Consider the following 22,719-nt stretch of genomic DNA (forward strand, 5'->3'; position numbering starts at 1 on the left):
GACCTTGATTCTGAGGTTTTATACACGTTCCCAATGGCTGCTAACTAAATAAGTAACCAGTAGGCAATACTTGTACTCAAATCTGTAAATGGGTTCATTCCCTCAATGTATCTTTTCATAGCTTTCAAACAAGTGTGAAAAAGGTATGTGCTCCTTATCAAATCAGATTTGAAAGAACCTTTTCTGAAAGGGTGACAAAAGCAACTGCTGCAGGTGACTGTTGAATTTGTCCAAGGATTAATGAAACTTCATTAAGTACTTTTCAAATATGAAACTGGGAAGACTGTACCATTAAAATGTTTCCCTCTTTTTGTTACTGCACTGTTAGTAATAAATGTGTTCACTGGCTGACAGTGTTAACATTAGGACACTTTCTGCAGACAACACAAGTCAACACAAGTTTCCATGGGAACCTGAGGAAGAAACAGTCTGGAAGGATCTCTGGATAGATATGTAATGGTAAGTAACCCAATGGTCTGTGCTTGAAACCTCACAGCACCCTGTTATTTTATTACCCACATCACATCAGGCTATTTCTTAGCTTTGTTTTACTTAGGAAAACAGCTTCCTTTTGTTTTGCAACCTATCACACTATTTCAATGGCAGTTTGCATACTGCAACACCGTCCAAAACATGCCTGTGACTGCATAGTGTTTGCCATTCTTTCCTCTGGGAAAGTACATACAAAACTTCCTGCTCGACTCGGATCATTTGCTTTGTCAAATCTCTGCACTTAGTCTTCTCTTGTCTGCCCAAAAGCACACCTCTTTCCAAAATAGCTCCACCCTCCCCTCCCATAGTCTTCTATCCATGTGTAATTTAGAAGTTTGATCTGTTATCCCTTTGCTTTTAGATTTATACATGCATGTGAAATTTGTGAGTGAAAGTGCTTGTCTCTGCACAAGATTCAGCAATATAAATATTGTTACTAAAGGCTTGTGATCCGTGGTTACCAAATGCAGAGAAACGTCTTCACCAGTCAAGTATTGACAATGACAACAGACGTCAGAGATCAGCTTTTTTTTTGTTTTTGAATCCCCAGACCAAACTGTGGTATGCCCTTTTCCCTTTTTTTTTTTTTCTTTTTTTTCCCCACACTGCCCTGCTCGATGATTAGAATGAAGATACTGGTTTGGTATGAAGATATTAAACATTTGAAAGCCATGTGTATTTCTGAAATGTATTGATAATTTCTGGTTGCCTGAAGGTGATGCTAATGGCAGTATGGTAAGGAATCAGATTTTCAAAGATGTTCATCAGCAGCGCAGGGTTAGGTTACCCATTACTGTAAGATCCTGTAGCTTTACGGGGTTATTTTGAACCAATATTCTGGTACGATGAAAAACTAGTGATATGCTTGCTTTTTGATTTCTTCCCAAATTTTAACAGATTTCATGAACAATAAAGATTTTTCCATTTATACAGTTTAATCATTCAGAACTATTGGTTTTACAACCTACCATGTACTGAGAGAGAATACCACTGGTACATTGAAAACCAATTCCCCCCAACCCACACCCACCCTACAGTCTGGGACTACATAGGATCATGTTAACTGGAGAAGAACAGCATATGTTAACTCACATCAGCATTAGTGTACACACAAAAACACAGAAATGCTGACAGCGGTGACATATGAATTGCCCTTTAATTACCATGATCGCTGAAATACATTCAAACTGAACATTGTCATCTATCAGGACAACTGGTCACTGAGACCCTATCCATGATACCACCATCAGGCAATCATACAAGCATGGTAATGTTTTAAAATACATGATTAAAATCTGAATACACTATACAAATACCCATAACCATTTCGAAATTTAAATAAAATGTAATTTAAGATCACACTGTGCCATACTCATTCAAAATACAAGTTAGGGATTTTTTTTATGCTCTCTGCTTTGCATGCAAAGCACACAAACTCCCTCTATACAAGATATAAACCCATTGGGGATGCAGGTTATGGGGCTATGAAAAACTGCACGCTTCAGTCCTGATTACTAGCAGCTGTAGCGCCCAACCAGTTCTTTAAATTTTCTGTGAAAGACTGCATTCTCCATATGAGTCTGGGATCTGCTCGACTGCCTCGTTTCTACCCAAACAAGTCAATGAAAATAAAAATGCAGACTCAAGTGTTCAGAACATGGCCCAGCAGCAAAGTGTTCAGAACAAGGCCTAGCAGCTTCAGAACAAGGCCTTCTAGCAGCAAAGTGTTCAGAACAAGGCCTTTAGCAGCTTCAGGAAAAGGCCTCTAGCAGCAAAGTGTTCAGAACAAGGCCTAGCAGCAAAGTGTTCAGAACAAGGCCTTCTAGCAGCAAAGTGCTCAGAACAAGGCCTTCAGAACACGGCCTTCAAGCAGCACAGTGTTCAAAACAAGGCCTTCTAGCAGCAAAGTGTTCAGAACACCGCCTTCTAGCGGCAAACTGTTCAGAACATGGCCTTCAGAACGTGGCCTTCAAGCAGCAAAGTGTTCAGAACATGGGCTTCAAGCAGCTAAGTGTTCAGAGTAAGGCCTAGCAGCTATGTGGACTGAGGGAAGCAACACTAACTACACTGGCCTGATTGATGACTTCATGCATTGCTGCCAGTGTTTGCAACAAGGCACATTAGCGACTGTTACGCGAGTGACTTACACTGCATGCTAGTGACTTTCCTACAAGGCACACTTGGGACTGCTTCAGGGCCGCACTAGTGATTGCCATAAGCAACTGCTACAAGACATGCTTGCAACTGCTACAAGGTACATTAGTAACTGCCACACTAGTAAGCGACTGCCACACCTGTGACTGCTACAAGGCATACTAGTGACTATCTCCTACAAGGCACACTAGTGACTAACCAAGTGCAATCAGCTTAATTAAAAATTAGTTACAATTAAGTGATGGAAAAGTCCCAGATTATAAATCCAAGCTACACCCCGATTATGATATTCACTGACCATCAGGTCACATTGTGACGGGGAAGAACAATTAAAAACTACACTGTCGTGAGCTGAAAAAAACCCTGTCTCCAGCAACATCACTAGTTCCAAATTACTGACAAGAAAAACCTGTACAGAACAAGACCACCCAGCCAAAAGATCCTGACTGTCAGTAATCCCCAACATCCAACTGTACTGTCACTGTCACAACACTGCCACTGCTATTGTTACTGTCAAACTACAACTGCCACTGTCACACAGCATTGCCATTGATGTCTCCAGCAGCCAGTGGCTGGCAGTTATCAGACGGCAGACAGTTAGCGGGGGTGGCAGGAGGGAACTGCACCAGAGGGTGGTTTCCGGCAAAGCCGTACGGTTTGTTGTCTAGTGGGGTTTGCGGTGCCCCGTCCTGCTGGCTCTGTGGCACCATGCTGACGCCCGCTGGCTGCTGCCCCGCACCGGGGTCTGGGAACTGGAAGATGTTGGGGGTGGCGCCCACCACGTTCCCCATGGGAAACAGTGGCACGGGCGATGGAAACTGAAACACGTTCTGCTGAGGGTAGGGGCCGTTCACCGTCTGCATGAACGGCGTCTGTAGCGGGTGGTAAAGGGGGGTATTTACAGGCTGGAGGAGTGGGGTGTTCATTGGCCCGGGCTGAATGTGGACGGGCATCAATGGTGTCTGCAGGGGAGTCCCTGATGGAACAAAATTGCCCATGCTCATAGAAATGGGTTGACCGGTGTTCGAGACGAGCTGCAGTTGGGGTCTGCCATCTGACCCGTTTTGAACAGGCACTACATTGCCATTGCCGTCAGCTGCATGCTGTTGGCCAGCTGTGTCGTACCCTGCGGGCAGTGTGCCAGGGGCTTTTGCACAGTTCACCTGCCCGTCCCTCACCTCCATGAAAGACTTGTCCACGTCTGCCTGGGGTTCCAGGCCTTGTTTCATGTTCGCTCGTGTCTGCCCGTTTTGCCAAGACCGCAGGGCGGATGGTGACCGCTGGCCCCTTCCTGTATTGAGGCGCCGAGTCTCGAAGCCATTCCCATTCTGGCTTAGGGAAGAACGAACTTCATGCCCGTGGTCAGCAGCAAAAAGCCGGCTCTGTCTGGCACTCATTCTGTTACCATTTGAAAACTGGTTCATGTTCTGGCGATTCCAGTACTGGTTCTGGTTCGTTTCATGCCCAGCCTGCTGTTCTGGTTTTTCGTTCCTCTGCTGACGATTGCCTAAGTAATACACATACTGACTTCGGGTTTCCTTGTTCTGCCACTGCTGTTTTTCCCTGGTGTGAGATGAACGCCGGTTTCCCTGGAAGCCACCACGCTGACCATACTTATTTTGAGGTACGTTTCCATAGAAGACTTTCGGTTTCTCATGCCAGTTTGTGTGAAGCATATTTTGATTTCTTGAAGGGGAACCGTACCTGACACTGTGCCCTGGCTGGTTTACCCTGTTTTTGTGGGGAACTATCTGATACGCTCCATTCTGGTTATTGTTGGTTTTGTCATCAAAACCACCATAGTTCCCTCGCTGGCCGACACCCAAGAGACATTTCTGCTGATGATTACGTCCCGAGGATGAGTGGGCAGTGTTTGACTGACGGATCTCTTGCCTGCCAGAACCACGTGTGAAACTGTCAGCTTGATGGCTCATGAGGAGGGCATTCAGGTTCTGACTGGCGTCAGCAGGGAAGTGCATTCCCATGATGGCTTTCAGGATGTGACCGGCTTCCAGCTGGTCCACGTGCTGCTGTTCGTGAAGTACCTGCAGTTGCATCATCTTCCACAGGACGTCAGCGCCCAGGTCGTCTCCTGCCGGGAGTGGAGGCGATCCGGAAATGCGGACACTGCCTTGCTGGGTGACGGCGGAACTGCCTGATCCCTGGGCGGCAATCAGGTCAGTCCATAGGGGGATGTCGTACGGGATGTTGTGCTGCCAGCGAGTGACGACACCCTTAGACACCACTGCCGTGTCTGGTCTCTGTGCTGATTCAACCGACCTCTGAACGACAGCTGCTTGGTCCTGCTGCTGCTGCGACCCCGTCAGCTGCCGATGAGCTTGCTGCTGGAACTGGTTTGGAGTTGGAGGTCCATTCCGCTGCTGTGACGGATACTGCTGTCCTGACCACTTGGCGGTCAATGATCCGCACGTGTCCGCGTTCTGTGTTGCTTCCCTTTGGCTTCGTCCCTGCTGCAGCTGATGAAGCTGGTACGTTTCCTGCTGCTGTGTTCTGTACTGATCTGCTCCGTACTGCCCATCACTGGATCGATCCATCACGGCCTGGTCCTCCTGAAGAGGTCCTTGGGATCCATCTGGAAGCGACGCTGTCTGGGGATGGTCAGTGCCCTGTGTGGAGGTCACGTCGAGCTGCGATGTCTTCACCGACTCCAGCTCTAATTGCTGACTATTGTCTGATCCCGTCTCTTGACGGACTACCTGGGTCACCTCCGGGGCAATGTGCTGAAACGTGTCAGGTCCAGTCTGTTGGCACGCCCTTTGTTCAGATGCACCCTGCCATGACAGCAGCTCGCAATCAGTCTGGCGCTGCAGAAAGCCGTCGTTCTGCTGGTTTATATAGGTAACGTCGCCCTGCCCGTTTCTGCTGGAACCACGATCTTGTCTTTCCACACCATTTCCAACCTCTCTTCGGTCAACCCAGGCAGGATACACGTCCCTTGACAAGCGGTACAGGTCAGGTCCGAAGTTGCGTCGAGGTGTGCGCGGTTCCTGCTGACTGTAGCCAGACCTGTAGGACCCCGGACTGTAGTTCCAACGGTTGTGACGTGGAGACTGCTGGGAGCTGGCCTGCCAGTGGGAGTGATGAGGACCTCGGGAGAGGCTGCGGGGCCGTGGCCTGGGGAGATGCGGTGCACCGTCAGCCATGGACATCCCGTGGGCCGGGGGAGCAGAGCGGTGGCGGTATGCCGTCTGCTTGGCCTTGGTTCGGAACGGCGTTCGGCCTCTAGAATATCTGGCCAATACAAAAGTCAAGGAAAAATCGATTTTTAGTTCCAGTTTCAATTTTTCAAGGTGGTGTCACTGCGTGCGATTAAATCCATATATTAATGATGCATCGTATCTACTACACAGATGCCTGGCCAGCAGTCCAATCCAACGCTCTAAAGTCAGGCCTCTAGTACACGCACACAAACACAGAGACAGACACAGAGACAGGCCTTGTAGCCGTGTGCCTTGTAACAGTATGATGAAGTGTGAGAGTGAATGTTGTGTAAGTGTGCCTACCATGTTCAGGTCCCCGAAGGCTGACTAGTCATGAACCCCCCACCCACCCTCCCACTGTTATTCACCATGCTGTCTGGTATCAGCTAATTCAATTTTCCCAGGACGACATTGTATGAAACCAGTCAGCCCCTTATCAATCAACCACATCTTCTCCATAAACCGATTCAAAGTCACATTCTTCTGAATGGTTATTCCGACTTTCATCTCCATACACCAATAATTCGAAAATATACCGATTCGTATCTGAACCAACTGCACCGTTTCCGGTTTGTTGATAAATGTGAAGGTCTCGCGATTAGTTTCCCATATTTCACTTCCTGCTGGTCCATTTCCTGTTACCGACAATACGGTTCCCTTTGTTATATAGTTCTTTACGTTTTCTGTCGTTGGAGCAGCGAGTCCAACATTGACCATGTTTATATTTACTATCACGCATTTCAGTATAATTATTATAGCCATGGCCGTTCAAAGAAGTCTCATGTTAACTCGTTTATATGCAACTGGGAAAAAATTGTGTAACGCTCACCTCATATTGTTCTGTTTATGTGTCGATGTATTATGTCTTCTGAATAGAGATTTTCAATTAAACATTCCAAAGCCACCGTGGCCAAGAATTGACTAAAGACGTTGACGCACACTCCCCACATGCAGAGTGAAGGATTAGAAATGGAAATGGGTCAGTACAACAGTAGCACAGAAATCCCAGAATACTTTTTTTTCAATTCATGGTGATCCATGTTAATGCATTTTGTCTATCTTGGTTTGAAATTTATGGCATGACTGTACTAAAAAAAATTCTGTTTCTATATGATTTTTTATTTGTTTCTTACCTCTTTATGTACTATCACCTTCCCCCTTCCCCCAATATTCCTTGTGACCCCGGTCCACTTGGTTATAACGACATATTCTAGTAGTCTAATCTGCTCTACACTTTGTGATCCAAATACAAGCAATTTGCAGCATTTTATCAGGGAACAATGTTGCACAATGTATCCCTATTAATTTCTTCTTAAAGAGGTAAGGGCTGGAAAAGTAGGCAAGAGTAAAAAGATCAAGAGGCATGTTCACACACAAACAGAAAAAAGGAAAACCTGTGTGTAATATGCACAATTTCAAAAAGGAAATTATACCAACCCTGCTACGCCCGCCCCCCCCCCCCCCTCCCCCCTCCCCTATATCATTGGTCCTACATTTTCCTCGACTCCACAAACCACTCCCCCTTCTATCATTGATCCTACATCCTTTCCTTGACTCCACAAACCACTCCCCTCTTCTATTATTGGTCATACAGTCTTTCGTGGACTCCACAAACCAATCCCCTCTTCCATCATTGGCCATACAGTCTTTCGTGGACTCCACAAACCACTCCCCTATTCTATCATTGGTCCTACATCCTTTCCTCGACTCCACAGAAACTACTCCCCTCCTCTCCCCCTCCACCTCTATCATTGCTCCTACATTTCCCTTAAATCCACAAACCACCCTCCTCTTCTATCATTGGTTATACGTCCTCTCCTTGACTCCACAAACCAACAGAAACTATTCCCCTCCCCCTCTATCATTGGTCCTTCAACCTTTCCTCGACTCCACAAACCACTTCCCTCCTATCATTTGTTCAGCCTTTACTCGACTCCAACAATACCCTTATCTATCGTTGGTCCTGCAGTCTTGACTCTGCAGACACCACTCTCTTCCCCCTCTAATATTGGTCCTACACCTTTCCTGGACTCACAAATCACTCCCCTCTCTACCACTGGTCCTACAGCCTTTACTTGACTGCACAGAAAGCCGGACACGACAGGCAGCTCACCCGTTATCCTGTGTGTCCCAGTGTGCCCCATCTCTGTTCCTGGTCTGGTACACCTGTTCCTGGTCGCCCCTCCACTTGCCGTCCTGGGACCTCCTCCTCACCTGCCCCCCATAGGACCGGCTCCTGCGCCTCCTGGGGAAGTTGGGCGAGTAGGAGAACCTCGAGTCGGGGATCCTCGCCTGGCTGAACATGCCACGGCCCCCTCTCCCCGCGTTGAAACCCCCTCCTCCCCTGCCACTCGTCATCACCCCATCTCTCCCCCGGCGTGGCCAGGGTCTGTTCACCACGGCGCCTCGTCCACGCCATGTGCGAGGCGTCCTGGGTCGGCCGTTTGAATGGCCACTGGACACACTGCCCATACATGGGTATCCACGACCATTGATGCAGCGACCAGTGCCGTAAACATAGGTCCCTTGCTGGTGTTCTCGCCATCTGTTCTGATGACAGCTGGGGTACACGGTCTGAAAACCATGTCCAAAGCCCTCGTCCCCTCTCGACTCTCGGTTGGCAAGATGCCCCATCGCTCGGTTGTGGACGAACACGTGGGGAGAAGACTGACGCATGGTGTACTGTCTGTCGTAGCAGTGAGGGGGCAAAGAGAAAGGCACCCAGTTGTCACTCTCCATTCTCCTGGCGCCTTGACCACCCTCGCCTGAAGAGCAGCTCGCATCCACGAGGGCACGGGATCTCTCCACTGGCGCGTCGGGGCAGGGTGCTGAATTGGCGTCCCGCTCCGCCTGGGAGGACTGGGAGGCGGCGGTGGAGGTGCTGTCTCTGTTGGAGTCACTGGAGGTGGAGGGGGAGTGGTAGCTGTCTTGGCTGGCTGAGTTACCATGCGGATCAGACACGGCCTGTGAGCCGATAGCGTCCTGCTGGGGTTCAGTGTCTGGGGGATGTTGCCCACGGTCAGCCTCGCCCTCCACACCCACTGGTGGGGCACGCCACTGCTGGCCACCTCCACCACCACCACCTTCACACTCTTCCTTACTGAGGTTTCCTGGTTCCTGACCCTCGCAGCGACCCAGTATCTTCACGTTGACGTCAGTGGACTGCTCTGTGCTGACGTGGGTGGATTCACTGCTGTGGACGTCAAGGGTGCGGTGGATGTTCAAGTCAGGGGCGCTGTGCTGGCTGTCAGATGACCGCTTGCTGGCTCCGTCACATGACGTCAGCTCGCTGGCCCCACCCCGCACACCAGTGTCCTGGACGTTCCCATCTGTGGACCCTTGACCAGTGACTCCTGACCCCTGGCCGGTGACTCCTGATCCCATGTGCTGTGGGCTTCTGCTGTCAGGGTCTGCTTTCCTGCTCCGGGTCAGGCCATCTGCATGATCTAAACACAAAGAAAAGCAAAAACGACTGATCTAAAATAATTTTTCTTCCTTGTATCTGCATGCACACACACATGCGGTGCAAGGAGACTTGCAAAAGGATCAATGTTGCTTTGTAAAATCACTGTTCATTGGTTTAAATGGACGTTCACATTTTTCTTTACCACTCATTACAGTTAGTTATACGTCACAATTCTAGAATGATCGGTTTCAGAACCAGAAAAAGGATAAACGGGTTTAAGTCTGGGTGGAGCTGAATGTCATTGTCTCAAGTTTATATTCAATGGCTGTGTAAAGAATGACACTGAATGTTCTGCTTCAAGTAAAAGACTTTCAACTTGTTACTAAAGTCAGCCTTTTCAAGGTCGTGGTGAAGTTAACTAAGTCATCAGAGCTAGCTTTGTCTTAATTTCAGTCAGTGGTCAACGATCACTTTCCTGTCTTCAAAGAACATGTGTTTTTGATCGTAACAAAGACAAAAGAGAAAGGGTGGTTGACAAATGGTCACTTGGATCCCACCTTGGATGCTATGCCTGACGGAAGGGACCATTCCTGGGGAGGAAAAGGGGAGCTAATCCCTCTAGAGGACAAGGAGAGCTAGTCACTGCAGAGAACAAGGGGTGGGGTGTATGTGTGGGGGGGGGGGGAGGGGGGAAGAGGGGGGGTGCTGATCACTGCAGATAAGGGGAGCTAATCATTGGAGGAAACGGGAACTAATCCCTGTAGAGGAGAGGAGAAGGGGAGCTATCCATTTCATAGTCATTGAGTTTAACAGCTTGAAACTTTAAATCACATTTTACTCTAATGAACACGCAGGCCTACCTAATAATGACAATATTAATTTGTTCTTGTATAGCGCTATAATACTAGCCGAAGCAAGCTGTAAGCGCTTTACAAATCCAATACTTGAAATGATTGAATAAACACCCTATTCATAAAATCGAGACATACAAAATCGTAAAATAAAAACATTCGTTGGTTCAAAAATGCAGTTGACAAGACTGACTGGTATATACCCTAAATGCTTCAACTCTTACACTCCACACGCACACAAAACCCTAGCAAACATATCAATCACAATAAATTGTAAATGCATTTTTCAAAGGATGGTTATATTTTTTTTATCTTAAAATATGTGCAATCGTTCATCCATTCAGACCACACCACCATCCCCTGACACCCCAACTAACATGCCCATTCTCTCGAATCGTTTATTCACTGTCACTGTCATGAACTGACAACGACACTAGTACGTTGTGACATTTTTTGAAGAGAAGTTTTCATGTTTGTTTTGAAGGTAGGCTAGCTGTTTGAGAGCATTGTGTATTTTTTATACATGTGTGAATTGTGCATACTCTTAAGTAAGCCGTTTACAAATTTTTGTGTGTGTGCGCGCACGCGCGAGCGTGCATATGTTTGTAAGACCGTTTTCGCATGCTCGTGTGAGCATGTGCGCGTGTGCGTGCGTGCGCACGCGCATGTGAGGGAGCGAGCATGTCGGTGTGCGCGGACGATCGCAATCGAGCGCATCTATGTCGGTACGACGAGATCAATACTTATCCCCAACTCCCTGCCTCTATATCGGGAGACCAGCATGGTACATTGAAAATATATTAGACAAAGCTGATACAAATAGAAGCTAACTCTAAGCGCTTTACAAAACCTATACGTGAAATGGATCGATCAAGCACAATAAGTAGAAAATTTTTTTGATACGCTATAAAACAAGCAGTAGCATGCTGCAAGCGCTTTACAATTCAAAATGAATCGAATAGCACATGTGACGTAAAAACACGTAAAAGTCATTTTAAATAGTCCTTTAAAAAAAGTTAACAAAGCGCAATCTTCAAAACCCATATAGTAATCTACCCTCAACGAAACAGCAACTTTCACTCCACACACACACACACACACACACGACCCCCTCCCCTAAGCCGTTACCTTCATGTTTCCAGTGGCGAGCGTACTGTGTAACGTCAGCAGGCAGGCTGGTCGATCTTTTCAAGACGTGACGTTGTGGGTCATGGGTCGACCCTTGACCTTGGACCTTGGTCCTGAGAGAGAGAGAGAGAGAGAGAGAGAGAGAGAGAGTTGACACTTTGACTCTTTACTGTCATTGGCTGAACAGCCCATGTGACAGGGGGAATACAGGGGAAGTTACAGTGTTTTATCCAATCATTTGAAAAAGTAAAACAAAACAAAAAACAAAAACACTAACGCACATAATATTACAAAGATTATATCAACAAACAGCCAACAAATTACACAAAAAAATAACATTAGCATCATCAGATTGACTCAGAGAGAGAGAGAGAGTTTACTGTACTCGGGTCAATGACCCACTGTTTTTTGGTAGTCAATCAACTTTGAGTTAGCCTCTTTTTTTCTTCTTCTTTTTTTTCCCCAGTGGCGCATGTCCAATGTCAAGAAACAGGGAGCAATATAAAGACAACTTGCGCATTTACTAATGTTGATGATCAGTGTCATAGCAGTCATTTGGGTCATCTCTTGGAACCTTGGACAAAATTACAACTGATTTCGCGGAGTCCAGCGGACAGTCGCCATCCAGTTCAACTGAAAATGTATGTTCTCAACATCCAGCACGGCAGCCAGAACAGTGCATCGACAGCATGCCAAGTGAGACCTATTCCCTTCTGCTTGAAGACAAGACTTTGTGACACTGACTTATTCCTTTCTGCTTGAATCAGGACTTGGTGACACTGACTTATTCCTTTCTGCTTGAAGACAAAGACTTAGTGACACTGACCTGTTCCCTTCTGCTTGAAGACAAGACTTAGTGACACTGAACCGTTCCCTTCTGCTTGAAGATAAGACTTAGTGACACTGACCTGTTCCCTTCTGCTTGAAGACAAGACTTGGTGACACTAACAGTGTGGACATGCCGGAGTTGCACTCGACTTTTCTTTAATCGATGACTTTCTCCGTCATTTTCAATGTACACTTGAGAATCAAATTACGTGTGCTTTAAATCCTCACAGCAGATGTGTGCACCACACGCAATAGCGCAAGACTGTACACTGAACCACGCTAAGTATGGTTAGGCATCATGACAGCGCTAAGTATGGCTGGGCATCATGGTAGCGCTAAGTGTGGTTGGGCATCATGACAGCGCTAAGTATGGCTGGGCATCATGACAGCGCTAAGTATGGGAATATAGCGCTAAGTATGTGTCACGGCTCGTTGGCGATCTGCGTGCATGCCTGTCTGCGTTTTTTTTCCCTTCCCTTTTCCCCCTTTCTCTCTTTCTTCCCCCCTCTCTCTCTCCCTTCTCATCCTCTCTCCCCCTTCTCCTCTCTCCCTTCTCCCCCTCTTTCCATCCCTCTCCTTCACCTCCCTCTCTCCATCCTTTTGCACGTGTGGCATGTCCCTTCTCCTGAACGTAACTCTGAGGAGTTCAGGAATCGATCTGGTTTGGAAAGAAAGATTTCTCTGGGCTGTTGAGGCCAAGCTTTGCAGAGAGACGGGTCGCCGTTCCAGCGGGCGTGCTGTAGGGCGCCGTCGGTGAAGTAGTGGGGGCGTTTCCCTTTGTCACCACTTCTGTATTAGTCTGTGTTTTCACTCTGGGCCAGTGACGTGCCTGGTGACAGGTTTTCCGGTGTTTCCTTCCCTTCCGTGCCGCTGCCTTCGACGGGTCCCCAGAACACAAGCCTGGAAACTTCCTCACTCCCGTTCCCACTCCCGCTCCCACTCCATACTTCCATCGTACCCTTTCCCACCTTTTGGTTTGTAATGCCTTGTTTTGTGACGTGTCTTTATTATGTATTTTTTGCATCACCACAGTAAAGCAACGAGCTGAACTCTTCTGTGTCTGTGTTTGTGTTGTCGGGACGTTAGCTAGTCTGGGAAGGGGTGGGGGTTCATGGGCAACCCCTTACGGGAGTGTGACAATGGTGGAGATGCGGGGTAACTGATAGGTTAGTTAGGAAGGTAAGGTGGGGAGGGTGTCTTTGTTCTGTTTGTCCCATCATTTGGTTCGTTACAAAACACCTCATATTTGGTTGTGGGTGCCGTAAAGATTGTTTGGACAAGATAGACTGGGTGTTTGTAACTCACTTGTTGCTGAAGGTTGTGGTGTCCGCAGACTATTTTACATAGGAAGAGTAGTCACTGTCGTGTGGCGGAAGTGTATTCAGACTGCAGTCCTTAAGAAACGTGGCACTATGTTGACACGGAGGCAAGCCGCTAACGCTGCCACACCAGGGCATAAGACACCAGCACCCAAACGGGATGATACGAGCCGTTCTCCAGGGACCCTTGAGAAAACAGAATTGTCTGGTTGGGTCAAAGAGCAGTTAGGCAAACAGCTTCATGGCTCGCCCGGTTCAGCAGGTAAGGTGAGGCCAAGTCAGAGACTGCTTCCGCTCAAGACCCTTATTTTAAGTTCCGGACCTTCGGCTCTGATCTAGGACTATCTGGTGAGGCTTTGGCTCGGTTCGTGATAGATGCAATCAAAGAAGAGAAAGAGGAGGCTAGACGCATCAGAGAAGAAGAGAAAGAGGAGGCTAGATGCCTCAGAGAAGAGAAAGGAGGCTAGACGCATCAGAGAAGAAGAGAGAGGCTAGGCGAATCAGAGAGGAAAGGCGTATCCAAGAAGATAGGGAGGAGGCTAGACGTGCAAGGGAGGAGGATAGGTTGTTCAGGAGAGACGGTTGGAAGAGGAGAGGCAGAGGCTTGAGAGGAAGCTCGAGCTTAAGCAAGAAGAGACAGAGGCCAAGTCGGTACAGCAGCTCACCCTCACACCCTTCGACGGGGAGGACGACCTGGACTCGTGCTTAAGCCATTTTGAGAGGGTAGCTCTCCTTAACAGATGGAAACGTGAGTCTTGGGCAGCCCGTCTAGTTACCTTGCTTCAAGGCCGAGCTAGAGATGCCTCTCTACGACTCTCCGAAACTGAAATTAGCGATTACGGTTCGCTGAAGGCCGCACTGTTGCGCGTCTTCCTGTTGGATGCTGACTCATACAGGAAGAAGTTTCGTTCCATGCGGAAGCAGGCCGAGGAAACTTTTGAGCAGTTCCTTGATCGCCTTAAGACGTGCCTATCTCGTTGGTGCACTGCGAGTGGACGGGACGAAAATCAAGTGGAGGACATCAAGGATCTCTTCCTCCAAGAGCAGTTCTTTGCAATCTTGACTCCCGAATTGGTTACGGAAATTCGCAAAGAAGAACCACGTAGGGTAGAAAATGTGGCCCGTATCGCAACGAAGGTCGCTCGTGCTAGGAAGGCAGGGCGTTCAGCCGAAGCAGATTTCAAGGCCTCCAAGAGGGTGGAAAGAGAACAGGACATAGTTTCCAGGCCAGTTCAGACCAATGAGAAACTTTCCAATCAATCTGGCACCGGACAGCCAGGTGCTCAGGGAACCCACAACCCCAAGCCACCAACCTGTTTCAGGTGTGGCAACATCGGACACTTCGCTCGGGAGTGTAATCCTCCTAAACGAGTTTCTATGGTGGTCACTCGCTTGCCTTCAAAGGAAAAAATATCTCCCTCCACCCCCTACTCTGTGCGTCCCTTGCGCTTCACAAACATACTCCCCCCGTTGTGAGGTCGTAGTCAATGGAGAGACTGTCCGAGGTCTACGTGACACTGGGGCTCACATGATTGTCGTGGCCCGTCACATGGTTCCTCCCATTTCGTTCACGGGGTCTACTGTCCGAGTCATCTTGGCAGAATCCAGATGTTCATCTTTGCTGCCGATAGCTTTGGTGAATCTGCAGTCGCCTTTCGTTTGCGGCAGGTTTCATGTGGCCGTAATGGACGCACCAGTTGAGGACGTCCTTATTGGGAACACGGCATGGAATGCTGATGGCACGTCAGTGGACGTTCCCGTCTACGCTGACTCCAAGATCGTGGGTACTGTAAGGAGTAGAGCCCAGCCCAAGTGTAGTTCCAAGTCTGTCCTTCCACTTCCCCCAGATAGTGTAGAGGTTCAGAAAAATCGAGAGGAGCTCATAAAGCAGCAGGACCAAGACCCAGACCTGCTGAAAGCAAGAGTCAGCCAAAAGTAAACTGATTCAGAAGGCAGGGTCTGGAGAAGTAACTTACCGCCGTAAGCAGGGTGTGCTCTTCCGATGTTTCAGGAACCACTGTGGAGAAGACACACTGCTCTGTGTTCCTAAGGCTCTGCGCACTTCTATATTGCGGCTGGGCCATGTCGACTCCATGTCTAGTCATTTGGACATTCAATGCACCCGGGACAAGATTTTCCCTCATTTTTATTGGCCGGGTATTGTGCCGACATCAGGCATTATGTCATGTCATGCGAGAGGTGCCAGAAGGCAGTCGCTAAACGAAGAGTCCCCAGAGTCCCTTTTGGGGGGATGCCTAGAGAATTTGTAAAGGGCGGCAAGGTGTTGCTCCGTCCCAACATGCAGAACAGGCTAGAGCTCATAAAACGTGCACACCGTTAAAAAGAAAAGTCTGTATTCATGGTTTGGCCTTTTCATTTTGCTTTGTTCGCCACGTGTACATATTCAAGTGTTAGAAAGTGTGGGGGGTACTGTCTAAACAGTTTATACAATTTTTTCTTGTCCTTTTCCTCTTATTTTCAAAATAAGTATGACCTGTTTGATGGAATTGTTGTGCTTGGTACACGTTGAGACAAGTTTCTTTCAGTTGACATGTGTGGGTGTGTCTCTGGCCGCAGCCGAACTATTTTTAGAAATGGGGAAACTCGGGGAAATCTGTCACTGGGGTTGGTTGAACATTTTTGTGTGTACTCGCCGCGACATGTGGTCAAGGTTCAAACCATGTGGATTGAATTTAAGAAGGGGGGTATTGTCACGGCTCGTTGGCGATCTGCGTGCATGCCTGTCTGCATTTTTTTCCCTTCCCTTTTCCCCCTTTCTCTCTCCCTTCTTTCCCCCCTCTCTCCCTTATCCTCTCTCCCCCTTCTCTCTCCCTTCTCCCCCTCTTTCCATCCCTCTCCTTCACCTCCCTCTCTCCATGCTTTTACACGTGTGGCATGTCCCTTCTCCTGAACGTTTTTTTTTTTTTTTTTTTTTTTTTTTTTAACTCTGAGCGAGTTCAGGAATCGATCTGGTTAGGAAAGAAAGATTTCTCTGGGCTGTTGAGGCCAAGCTTTGCAGAGAGACGGGTCGCCGTTCCAGCGGGCGTGCTGTAGGGCGCCGTCGGTGAAGTAGTGGGGGCGTTTCCCTTTGTCACCCCTTCTGTATTAGTCTGTGTTTTCACTCTGGGCCAGTGACGTGCCTGGTGACAGGTTTTCCGGTGTTTCCTTCCCTTCCGTGCCGCTGCCTTCGACGGGTCCCCAGAACACAAGCCTGGAAACTTCCTCACTCCCGTTCCCACTCCCACTCCATACTTCCATCGTACCCTTTCCCACCTTCCCACTGTCCCTCTTGCCGACCAGCTTCAGCCATCAAGCTACAAGTGTCCGTTTTCAGCTGTCAGCGCGAGTTTGAACTCTGGCAGCGGGGTTGAGCAGCACTGGCGCTGCAGTTGACTGTAAATGGCATAATTAAATTGTGCGGTGGTTAGACAGAGGTTATTTTTTTTGGTTTGTAATGCCTTGTTTTGTGGCGTGCATTTATTATGTATTTTTTGCATCACCACAGTAAAGCAACGAGCTGAACTCTTCTGTGTCTCTGTGTTTGTGTTGTCGGGACGTTAGCTAGTCTGGGAAGGGGTGGGGGTTCATGGGCAACCCCTTACGGGAGTGACAGTATGGCTGGGCATCATGACAGCGCTAAGTATGGCTGGGCATCATGACAGCGCTAAGTATGGCTGGGCATCATGACAGCGCTAAGTATGGGCATCACGACAGCTCTAAGTATGGCTGGGTATCATGACAACGCAAAGTATGGCTGGGCATCATGATAGCGCTAAGTATGGCTGAGCATCATGACAGCGCAAAGTATGGGCATCATGATAGCGCTAAGTATGGCTGGGCATCATCACAGCGCTAAGTATGGCTGAGCATCATGACAGCGCTAAGTATGGGCATCATGATAGCACTAAGTATGGCTGGGCATCATGATAGCGCTAAGTATGACTGGGTATCATGATAGCGCTAAGTATGGCTGGGCATCATGACAGCGCTAAGTATGGCTGGGCATCATGACAGCGCTAAGTATGGCTGGACATCATGACAGCGCTAAGTATGGCTGGGCATCATGATAGCGCTAAGTATGGCTGGGCATCATGATAGCGCTAAGTATGGCTGGGCATCATGACAGCGCTAAGTATGGCTGGGCATCATGATAGCGCCAAGTATGACTGGGCATCATGATAGCGCTAAGTATGGCTGGGCATCATGACAGCGCTAAGTATGGTTGGGCATCATGATAGCGCTAAGTATGGGTGGGCATCATGACAGCGCTAAGTATGGCTGGACATCATGACAGCGCTAAGTATGGCTGGGCATCATGACAGCGCTAAGTATGGATAGACTGCATAATAGCGTTAAGTATGGCTGGGCATCATGGTAGCGCTAAGCATGGTTGAGCATCATGACAGCGCTAAGTATGGTTGGACATCATGACAGCGCTAAGTATGGCTGGGCATCATGACAGCGCTAAGTATGGTTGGACATCATGACAGCGCTAAGTATGGCTGGGCATCATGACAGCGCTAAGTATGGATAGACTGCATAATAGCGTTAAGTATGGCTGGGCATCATGGTAGCGCTAAGTATGGTTGGGCATCATGATAGCGCTAAGCATGGCTGGGCATCATGATAGCGCTAAGTATGGCTGAGCATTATGACAGCGCTAAGTATGGCTGAGCATTATGATAGCGCTAAGTATGGCTAGGCATCATTGTATTGTATTGTATTTCTTTTTTTATCACAACAGATTTCTCTGAAATTCGGGATTATATCCATAGGGACAGCGCGTCGCTACACTACAGCGCCACCCTGTTTTTTTGCATTTTTTCCTGCATGCAGTTTTATTTGTTTTTCCTATCGAAGAGGATTTTTCTACAGAATTTTACCAGGAACAACTCTTTTGTTGCCGTGGGTTCTTTTACGTGCTCTAAGTGCATGCTGCACACGGGACCTCGGTTTATCGTCTCAACCGAATGACTTAGCATCCAGACCACGACTCAAGGTCTGTGGAGGGGGAGAAAATATCGGCGGCTGAGCCGTGATTCGAACCAGCGCGCTCAGATTCTCTCGCTTCCTAGGCGGGCGCGTTACCTCTGCGCCATCACTCCACGTGATAGCGCTAAGTATAGCTGGGCATCATGGTAAGTTTGGCTGTGCAACATGACAGCGCTAAGAATGATTGGGCATTATGTTAAGTATGGTTGGGCCCCACAATAGCATGATAACGTATAAGTATGGTTGGGCATCATGATGGCGCTAAAAATGATTGGGCATTATGGTATGGTTGGGCATCATAATAGCATGATAACGTATAAGTATGGTTGGGCATCATGGCACTAGCATGGTAGGACATTAATGTAAGTACGGTTTGACATGCTAAGTATGGCTGGGCATGATCGCGCCACTTTGAACAGCCGCAGCCTGGCACAGTTATGAAATTCATTTAGAAAAAGAGGTTATGTTCTGATTCAACATCACATCATACAGTGCCACAATATGGCCCTTCGGATGAGAAAAAAAAAAAAAAAAAAAGTTAAAGAAAAAAACCGTTTATGGTCCACGCGCAACTATTTTGTCTCACTTTCAAGGTGTCAAAATATGCGAAGTAATCCATATACACTACACATTTAAAAAGAGGAGAAAACAAACAAAAACCTCAAACGGTGGCCGGCAATATCCACATTTCCTCCCTTGTAGATGTACTCTTCCCATTTAGTTTTGCTTCCTTGCTTCGAAGACGGAAAAAGTTATAAATTGGTTAATTGCAAATCATACTCATTTCCTCCCCTTCTCGAATGCCGTAAAGAAGACCACTGAACGAGTGGAGGGAAATAATGCAGAGAATGTATTACAATGTAGTAAGCTCGTTTTAAATAGGGGGACTTGAAGGAATCTTTGTGGCAAGATCTACATTTCTTCCTGTCCACTCGTCTGTGTGACTGACGGAGTGAACGTCCACGCCTTGTGAACACTGCTCATTCCGTCTTGAGGGGCGACATTGTGGATATTGCCGTCTTTTTATTAATGGTAAATGGTACGATGCGAAAAATATTACATTGAAATCAAAATAAGCAGGAAAGCATTATTTACATGTAGCCCCTCTTTCCCCCAGGCCCCCTACCCCGCCCCCACCCTCATTTTATATCTTGTGATAGTTTTGTTTTCATCGAAACTTTGTAAATGAATTCGGTATTGAATGGAGGGTGAGCGATGGAAGTAGAAATGAATGTGAAAGTGAACAACATCGCATGCTGACCAAGTCTTACAGGACCGCTAAATTTCCGTCTTCCCACTCCCACCCGTACCCCTTTCCCACTTTCTCCGCTCACCTCTGTATGAATTGTGATTTGTAAAAAACAAAAAAACAAACATAGGAGATGGTGTTTATGGTTCTTTTTTGATGAGTGTCAAATATATTCCCCCTTCTTTTTCGGCAAACGTTGGAACCAAAGTAACGGACTGCAGGGGAAAATGTACACACACACATATATATACATACACATCATATATATATATATATATATATATATATATATGGAGAGAGAGAGAGTGCGCGCGCACACACTGAAAAAAAAATACTGTCCAGGGTTTTCAGATTCATATCGAGATCTGTACTGAAGGTAAGGTGCGAGCTTGACCGACTAGTTATCCCTAGTTATCCCAGGAAAAGAAATCCTTTAACACCCCTCCTCACGCCCTTTTTCATGGACATAGCGCTGAACAACAATGTTGGGTGTTAAAGATCGTGCCTTTTGTTCAGTGAAGCATGGTATTTCTGGTGGGCCATCGGACATCATCCACATTTCTTCCCCTGTGCTCTTTCATTTTTGAAGATGGAAGAAGTTGTAAATTAACATTTTGGTTCGAAAAATAACCAGACTTTGTTCTTTGCATCATAATATAACAGAGCTTTCTCGATGTTTGGAAGAAGTTCTTGTGGGTTGGGAGCGAGAGGGGTGAGGACGGGGTGAAACGTTCTCGGTGGTAGTAGTAGTAGTAGCAACAGCAGTGGAGGGAACTGGGATGGAAGATGTGACGAACGTGAAGTGAGGTATCGGAACAATCTACAAATTCTATGTCCGATTTTAGCATTCTAAATTATTGCATCTATTGGTCACATTTCCATGGTTTGTGGGACGAACCGAAAAAAAAAAAAGCAAGATGGTGGCACGTTTAATTCAATGACTGAATCCGCATCAAAACTGAGTAAAAATAATGTATAAAATAGAGTCGAAATCCACCTAAAATGGGTTACATTTACTGAACAAAACACGAACAAAAATCGCCGGCAAAATAGGTGCAATGATTTAGGATACTAAAATTGGACTTGACCATTTACAAGATACTTCCCACACGACCACATTTCAGTTTCCTTACCTGGCTCTGCTTCTTCTTGTCGCCACCAGCTTTTTCCGACCCCGCCCTGCCGTGGATCCACGATGGCTCACCGGGAGGACGGACGCCGCGCTGAACACGACAACGCTGGACTCCGCGTCGACATCGTCGTTACATTTCAGAGCCTTCTTCGTCGTCGTCACATCATTGTCGTTGCTGCTACTGGTGGTGGCAATAGGACTGCTGCTGCTGTTGTTCGTGCAACTGCTGCTGCCAGCAACATCGTCTTCGCTGCTGGAGAAAGCAAACGCCGACGTAGAGCCAGGTTTGGTAAGTTCGAGTGTGGAAGACATCAGAATTTTTTTTTTTTCTGTTTTCCCCAAAACCAGTTGTTCGTTTGGAGGGGGTCAAAAGCCAGGTTTGACTCCCCAACAGTGGTGTTTAAAAAACGGTTGTGCAGAGGTGTAGAATCTAAGTGGTTCTGAGACTGCAGTCAGTTTGTCGACAGGACCGAAGGTGGGAATATCTGAGTTGTGTTTTTGTGTCGTGGGTGAGTGTTTTTTTATTCTTATTTAAAAAAAAAAAGTTTTTGTTGAGTGGAGCTTTCACGTGATTTCTGCTTTGCACGTGTTTTTTGGTCGCAGTTTAAAACTGAAAAAAAGGGGACTGGCTTGAGGAATGTGTTGTGTGTGTGTGTGTATGTGTGTGTGTTAGTGTACGTGTGTTTGGGGAGGGATAGAACGTTCGTGGGAGAGAGGGTGAATAATGAGAGGGGCACGAATGTGAAGCTGCTTGTGTTCACAAAATTTACATGTGTGTGCTTGCACGCGCGTTGATTAAGTGTGTGTGTGTGTGTGTGTGTGTGTGTGTGTGTGCAGAAGTGCGCTGATCGTAGCTTATTTTCACTCACATTATATGTCGATCATTTGCATTCTACGCATTTCTCATTTCAACATATTTTAATACACTTATGTATTTTGTTTTGATTATTTCATCTATTTTCATGTGAATATTTCACACAAACCAAGGCCAGGTTAGGCTGGGGTCTGAAGGCCTCATCAGCGCGTAGGGTTTACGCAAAGGACAGGCGTAAGCTATGTGTATATATATATATATATATATATATATATATAATGTGTGTGTGTGTGTGTGCGCGCGCGTGCGTCGTACATCTCTCTGTGTGTATGCCTGTGTTTGTGTGTCGTGCGTCTGAGTGTGAGCGCGTGTGTAACGCAGATGTGGGTATAGCGTATATGGATAAGTGTGTACGTTTTGACACTTGCTGGAAAGAGAGGTTAGCTGGCAGTGCAGGCAGTTTCCTCCCGACCTGAGTCATGGTGACTGTCCACGTACGTAGTAGTGCCTCTAACCAAAGGCGTGAAGAGACTGACCAAAGAAAAGAAAAATCATCAGAATCTACCTCAACGTAATAGAAATGATACCAAGAAAGCTGCACGTTGAACATCACCACGAGACAGTAGCTGTCGCTTCTTCACTTGGACAAAGGCCGTGCTCCCCTTCTCCGATCAGCCAGGGAGATAACTCATTCACACCGTGGGTGGAGTGAGAGAAATCGGAGTGAAGTGCCTTCCCCCAAGGACACAGCGACATGCTGAAGCGGGGTCTCGAACCCCGATCACTGATTGACACTACACTGGACCAGAAGTACAACGCCTGACCGGTTCTGCCCATAGCGTTTTAAAAGCACACACACAAACACACACACACACACACACATACTAGACACGTCATCAACATGGCGCTTGTAAGCAGCAACTGAACTTGAGGGCTGTGTGCAATTGCAAGTTTGATGAAAAAAATGACCAAAACAAGATATGCGCGGTCAACATCATGCTGCCCTAACGTCTCGACGCCCAGTGCGAGCTCTCCTGAGAGCGAAAAGGGAGAATAGAGCGGTGAGAACTGCAAGGAAAAGTCCTCCACGACTCAGAGCCTTGTTGTCAGTAGTAACGATGCAGAATGCCATC

At 47.4% G+C, this 22,719-nt stretch overlaps 1 protein-coding gene across 1 annotated transcript; it reads right to left on the reverse strand.

The window, feature by feature from the left end:
* Positions 1-1,673: 1,673 nt before the first annotated feature.
* Positions 1,674-20,897, reverse strand: LOC143284266 (uncharacterized). The gene is made up of 4 exons (XM_076590952.1): positions 20,774-20,897; positions 11,253-11,365; positions 7,981-9,313; positions 1,674-5,898 (listed from the first exon to the last, which is right to left on the reverse strand). Exons 3-4 carry the CDS (start codon positions 9,249-9,251, stop codon positions 3,180-3,182), a joined length of 3,990 nt encoding a protein of 1,329 aa, XP_076447067.1. The 5' UTR covers positions 9,252-9,313; positions 11,253-11,365; positions 20,774-20,897; the 3' UTR covers positions 1,674-3,179.
* Between the last annotated feature and the right edge of the window lie 1,822 nt (positions 20,898-22,719).

This window comes from Babylonia areolata, chromosome 7 (assembly GCF_041734735.1).
Source record: "Babylonia areolata isolate BAREFJ2019XMU chromosome 7, ASM4173473v1, whole genome shotgun sequence".
Lineage (NCBI taxonomy): Eukaryota > Metazoa > Mollusca > Gastropoda > Neogastropoda > Buccinidae > Babylonia > Babylonia areolata.

What these genes read in the sequence shown, in the direction of transcription:
- LOC143284266 (XM_076590952.1), bottom strand. Translation starts at nt 9,251, where the DNA reads ATGGGATCAGGAGTCACCGGCCAGGGGTCAGGAGTCACTGGTCAAGGG. An exon ending in TGGGACACACAGGATAACGG is followed by an intron (nt 5,899 to 7,980) that starts GTGAGCTGCCTG and finishes TGTATTGGCCAG; the next exon opens with ATATTCTAGAGGCCGAACGC.